The 6,419-nt window shown below is 46.1% G+C and overlaps 1 protein-coding gene across 1 annotated transcript; it reads right to left on the reverse strand.

The window, feature by feature from the left end:
- Positions 1-327: 327 nt before the first annotated feature.
- Positions 328-5,846, reverse strand: LOC103376312 (cGMP-inhibited 3',5'-cyclic phosphodiesterase B-like; the record flags this gene model as incomplete). Its single annotated transcript, XM_008306691.1, has 10 exons — positions 328-682; positions 841-1,044; positions 2,375-2,574; positions 3,209-3,322; positions 3,492-3,603; positions 3,880-4,014; positions 4,561-4,715; positions 5,187-5,278; positions 5,374-5,605; positions 5,689-5,846. Coding segments are annotated over 10 exons (1,582 nt in total), but the record flags the coding sequence as incomplete, so codon positions are not given.
- Between the last annotated feature and the right edge of the window lie 573 nt (positions 5,847-6,419).

The following is a 6,419-nucleotide window of genomic DNA, read 5'->3' on the forward strand; positions in this document are numbered from 1 at the left end:
CTATGTCGGATAGCAAGGCTGTCGGATTGTCCAGACGGAGGTCCAGATACGAGGAGGGCTTGATGCTGGAAGGCTCATTAGTTGTTCATTATGGTTCATAGTTGTTATAATAACTAGTAGGGCTGGTCCCAATAGAACTTTCTGCTCTCTGGATATTTGGACCCAATTAATGAATATTCAGCACTGTCAGGGGGACACTTCCACCCCGGGGCAGCGCTCTGACGGGGTGGAAGTGTCCAGAACACACAGGCAGTACTTGGCTGCTGATGCTAGTTTAGTTAGCGCTCACACTTCTGTTTCCTCCATCGGTTGGTTTTCTTTTCTCTATTTTGTGTTTGTTCATTGTGTTGCTGAGCTTCAGATGAGATGAAGTGTAAAAGTTCTGTCTTCTTTTCTGAGGGTGTGCTCTCATTTTACAACAACGGTATAAAATCAGATGTCGTTTTATTATTTCTACAAGTTCCATATAGAGATAACTGATCAATGATGCCTGAACACAGCGTCAGCATGCGGTCTGTACCTGCTCATAAAACTCATTGACGATGCCTTCTGTCCACTTGAGGTGCAAGTCACGGACTTTAGCCGGCCCGTTGATGTCTGCCAGCTTGATACACACTTGGCACACCAGCAGTCTGTCGTTCTCATTGGTCCAATCAATTCCTGGACTGTTCACATCGTTCACCTGTTGGCAAAGAAAAAAAAAGACGGATGCCTTACATCAGAGCTAGTCCACTGGTTTGTCCTGCATTCACTCTGCTGCTTACTGCTCAGCCACATCTAAACGCTGCTTCCTCTCGATGCTCGAGTCAATATTTTGCAAGAAATGAAAGCATCTCATACCTTGGAATTGAACTCAGCCAGGAAGTCAAAGTGCTTCTTGAGGTCTGTGGCCAGTATCGCCTCGATGACAAGGAAGCGAAAACGCTTGAACTCCACGTGATCCAGGTTGACCAGGAAGTTGAACTCAGGCTGGGACAGGTAGAGGCTCCATGCGGACGCAGCGTGGTGGTTCTCCAGCACTGAGCGGTCGTTGTACAGCACCGCCTACGCCCAAAAAAAACAAAAACAAAGTGGTGAGAGAGGAAAGATGACACGCTAAGAAGATTCCCACAATTTCCTGTAAAATGATAAATTTGCTTACATAATGCCTCCGCGTATGAGTTACACAATTTGTATTGGATTTAAAAATAGCAAGCACTCAATAAATGAGGTAAAAAGGACACGAGGGTATTTGGTTATGAAATCAGAAATATGACAAACGTATAGCTGAGGGGAGCGACGGGTTAAAAGCAGCGACAGGGACGTCAGATACGAAGAAAGACTTAAGATCCATTCAGCAAACACTACGGTTGTCAACATCATTAGCGATCAATAGGTTCAGGGTTCCCTTTCCCTTCTTTTAACCCACTTTTCCTGGGACAAGACCCAGACAGTGTAAGTGCTATCGCCGGACATGTTGTGAAAGTGCAATATTTAAACTGGGGCAAGTGGTTAACCGTTTCATCCCTCCTGGGATCAGCTACTCCTACAGATCATCTCCACGTGAGGCTGTAGAGACGACACCAAAAGTCTGTGTTCATATCAATCGAGCAGAAAACGGCTTTGTGTTATGAAGCATGTAAAGAAAATGATATAAGGACGGTGTTGACTCAAGTTAAAGATTAACCGTCACACTGCAGACATCAGAACTATGTGAGTCCGCCTGAATGACAGTCAGGTCAATTATGAGAATATGAAATGTTTAGAAGTTATAAATAACTGCTTGTGTCATTTAGTTTGTCTGTTTTAAAAATTAGGTTTAAAAAAAATAAAAAACAGTCCTGCAGCAGCCACTAGGGGCGCCCTGGCCGGACATGTGATTTTGCATATATACACAGAATTGATCAGCGGCCCAGACACCACCAGAGCTGATATTTGCTCTTCGTCTGTTGTTGTTCAGAGAAAATAATTCCTGTTAGGAGGCACGTTTTGACCAAAATCTGACCTCCTGTTTCTGAGCGGATAACTGAAAGAACAGACGGCTGGATGGATGGTGACACTTATAATCCATGAAGAATGCTGCTAGTTTTATTATTATTATTTCTAGAAAAAGCTTTGACCAGCAAGTCGGAGAAGATTTACAGATAGATAAAGTAAAAACTGTTTAGTATGAAGGCAGCAAACGTCTTGTTCGTCTTGTTTTTATCTTGCACAGTTTGTTAATTTATAGTCGTTCTTTGCACCCAATGTCATACTTTTTTTTGGTATAATGAGATTGAAGGATTCTGAGCGGGTTTGAAAAGCACTACAACAGGGTTTTCCACACAAGTACAAGAAATAAAGACACTCTGGTTTGATTCCCTCCTCAACACTCGCAGTAGACGCTGCCGGTTACCTGAGGTGCATTAGTGGCTACTAGAAAGGCATTTGTGCGACCGGGATGGTCATAGTCGTGCATTGCAGCTGCTACATAAAGGGCCATGAGCTCCAGGGCAGGTATGTTCCAGGCCAGACAGCCGTAGCTGTCGTCTGAAATGGAGGAGCTCTTGGAGGAGGCGTAGGATATCCTGCCTGGAGAGATTCCACTGTCCGAATCTGGAACACAAGAGAAGACGACGGACGGCGATGAGTGTCGCAGAAACAAGCTGCTGCGAAATCAGGCTACAGCTGGAGCTCTTCTGCAATTAGGCAAAACCACACAGAGAAAGAGTGCTGAATATGGTCACACACACACACACACACACACACACACACACACACACACTAGTTGTTCACATTACTCATACTTTCTCAGCTCCTCTCTCATCATACGACGGCTGTCCTGGCAGCCTGAGCACCAGGCGTCAGTGGATAAGCGTCAAATCATTTCTAAAGAGCTGTAACATCAGGATTCGCTGCGTTTTAAACCAAACTATCTGCACACTTTAACTATTTCCAGCGTGATTAGTCTCCATCTCAGTAGGTGGCTGCATTTCTTTCCTCGAAGGTATGATTTCTTGCCAAAACACGTTTCCATCCATCCAATAAAGTGACGTCAGCCACAAGATGTTCATTAGGACCGGCGCACCAAAACCTCGCTAACGAGTTAAAGATGATCGTTTCCACGCTCGCCAGATTTTTATACTCTGAGGAAACCACGGGGACTAACCGGCATCCATTAGGAAGGACGCCGTGTGCAGGCTGAATAAACGTCTGAACGAAGCGGCGATCTGTGACTGGCGGCGTTTACCTGTGTCGCTCCCCGTCACGTGCTCACTGTGGATCTGCTGGAACCCAGGGATTGGTCGAGTGGTCAGGTACCAAACAGCGTGGAGCACATCAGTAGCATGGACCCGGTTGTGATCTGTGGGTTTGAAATTCCATCTATTTCACCACGTCTGCTTGCAACAATTCTGATTTACGGTTAACTAAAAGCTGAATCGTAGCTTTGCCACAGAGTCAAACGGTCCAATAAGGACACAACCACCCTCCAGCAACACACTGAGTGAAAATCTGTGAAGCGTGACACTCACAGGGAATGTCTCTGTAGCCGTTCTCCAGAGCACAGAAGTACGTCATGAACTCCTTCACGGGGATCTTGAAAATTTCAAACAGACACATGTCCTGGAAGAGGGTGTACGTCACCTGGAGAGACACAAGCAGGCGTTAGCGAGACACCGATCAGAGCAGGAGATGATCAGCCGATCCACGGAACGATTCAGCTCAACGTTAAATATATCAATATGCATGCAGGAAGTTCACAGTTTGTAACTCAAGAGCTGGACGTTTACATTTGTGGTGTGGTATCGCTGTGTCTCTGTTAGAGATCCAAGTTATTTATTTTAAATCAGAAAGATTCATGCAGAGTGGATGGATATGGACAGCTACGGGAAACGTCTGGTTTGTGATTTCTGTACTCACATAGCTCAGGATCCTTCCGGTCTTCCCTCCCGTCTTGTCCACCAGGTCAAAGATCTGGAAGTTCCAGGTGTTCATCCTCTCCATGAGGTCCTCGTGGTCCTCCAGCATCGGATCTAACCTGAACTCCTGCTCGCCCTGGAGACAATGACCAAAAGCACAGGCTGTATAGACGAGCACATTTGAACTGAAGCTGATTTCTAAAACTTTCTTTACATCTACAAGCAAACAGACTGGTGTTTAAACAGATATAACAGCTGAAATAACATTAAAACATACATTATACGAGGACAATTATAATCACATATGTATTTTCTGTAACCAGACCAGTCACAACAGCCAGATCTCATCTTCTGTAAAACAATCGGCTGCTTCACATTTCAGAGGAATCAACAAAAGCCCTTTTCTGTATGAATGTGAAGCAAATGGCAGCTTAGATTAATCATCGTCTATTTGGGGAAACCAAAATGATGCTAATTATACAATTAAATAAACTGGTTGCAGGTTTGTGCCAACTTTGACCGAAGCAGAGCTGTCGAAGTGTTGATGAATAACAAACTGGATCTCCGTGTTCACACGCTGCAAGCAGTAAAAATGATGAACTAAATGTGTGACACATGACTGCAGGAAGTGGGGCTGAAGACGCTGCTCGGTTTAAGTCGACAGCATCCATCTGATGATCACCTCTGATCCCTGAGTCTGCTGCTCTGTGCTCTTCTCCTTGTCTTCGTCCGCCAGCCCCTGGCTTCCTCCGACGTCCGGCTTCCCGTCTCCGGACACGTCCGCCTCCACGCTCTCCTCCCTGATCAGGGGTTCCCCCGGGAAGTCCAGTCCTTCGCCTGCTTCATGCAAACACACATACGACTCGATGTAAAACCATCAACGATGGACAAACAGACGTGTACTGTCCGTTATCATTTTACTGTTTCTGTGCTGAAACGCTAAAATTCAGAAGCTCTTTCTTTTGAATTAATTCAGATGTTTTTCTTTTTGTTTAGTCAAGATTTTTTTACTTTTGCTCTTTTTTAAACTTGCTTCAAGCTGATTGTAAAGTGAACCTCAACCTGGTAGCTGAAAACACACAGCAGCTAATTTTGAGTTTATACACCGAAAAAAAACCCCACACATCGAGCAAAAAGTTCATTCTTTCTGCGTGTGTCATCGTCTGGGTGAGAATCAACCTGCATTATCGCTGGAGTCCAGCAGAGAGCAGCATTAACCCCTTGAACTGCTTCCAAACCCCAACGCCACAGCGCTCGTCATGACTGTCCTCCATGACGGTGTCATGATGTGAAATAAATCCTGTGTACCTGAGCGCCGGCGCTGAGCCTCGCTGGTGAACGGTTGATGGGATTCTCCTGCATCGCCGCCGGAGACTCCCTTGAGCATCTGACGCCCACAGCTAGGACGGACAGGCGAGAATACGTGACCAATTGCATGATTTAAACGTTACAATCAGAAGTGAGTGAGGAGCAGCGACGGGTCGGCGGGTCTCACCTGGTGCAGAGAGGTAAGGTGGAGCTACGGAAGGCCTGCTGGAAATCTGGCGAGCTGAGCGTGTAGCCCAAGGGCTTGTGCAGGTTCAGATTGACACTCGGCTTTGTCAGGAAGTCAGCCGTGTCCGGGAACTCCACGGGGGACCGAGTGACGAGGGACGATGAAGAACCTGTACTGACTGCAGGGGGGCTGTGGCTTGGTGAGGTGACGGGGCTCAGGCTGGGAGATGTGCCTGCAGAGGACCAGCACCGGGTCAGAACAACAGCAATCAACCAACATACGGTGAGTTTGGGGGAGTTTATGGTCAAGTCTCACCTGCTCTCCTGGGCCCCGCGTGGTACGTGAGGGTAACAGAGGACGACCTCTGCTTGGGAATGGTCAGCAAGTTTGCATTGGGCCCATTGGACAAACCTGAGCTGGAGCACCAAACAGAGACATCAGGCAGTAAAGAACATGTTCTAACTCTTACCAAACTTTTTTTTTTTCATAACAAGGAACAGCTGTCTCATCTGGTGAACGAACCACCATAATCCAGGGCTGCACCACATTTTGCCAATTATCTGACACCTCGCAAAGTGGAACAACATGATGATGTTAAAGTCAGAGAAGCTCCGTGGCCTCCATAGCTAGTCCTCTCCTGCCACCCTGTGGACACTCGCTGTATAGACACTCAACATGGTGTAATGAATGTATGGACAAAGAAACCTCAGTTCCCCTCAAAGCACGTGAACAACAGGTAACGTTGTAATAATGCAAAGTTTAAAATGCAGTTTTTACTCTGAGTAGAGACAACACGGTGACTTTATCCCTCCTGCTTTAGGTTTCTGTCCAGCTGCTGAGAAATGAAGACAAAGTGCCAAAAACTGCAGGTCCTTCAAGGGTCACTTGAGGTCGAGTCTAAAAGTAAGTCATCGACCCGCATGTTCAAACTTTATGTCAAAAATAAACATCTCTACAGTCTGGTACACGGAGCAGCTACTTTATAGTTTATGACAACTGTACAGAGGCTGAATCTTCATATAACTCATCCATTTACATCATCCATC

Source organism: Stegastes partitus, unplaced genomic scaffold (assembly GCF_000690725.1).
Source record: "Stegastes partitus isolate 25-593 unplaced genomic scaffold, Stegastes_partitus-1.0.2 Scaffold3818, whole genome shotgun sequence".
Lineage (NCBI taxonomy): Eukaryota > Metazoa > Chordata > Actinopteri > Pomacentridae > Stegastes > Stegastes partitus.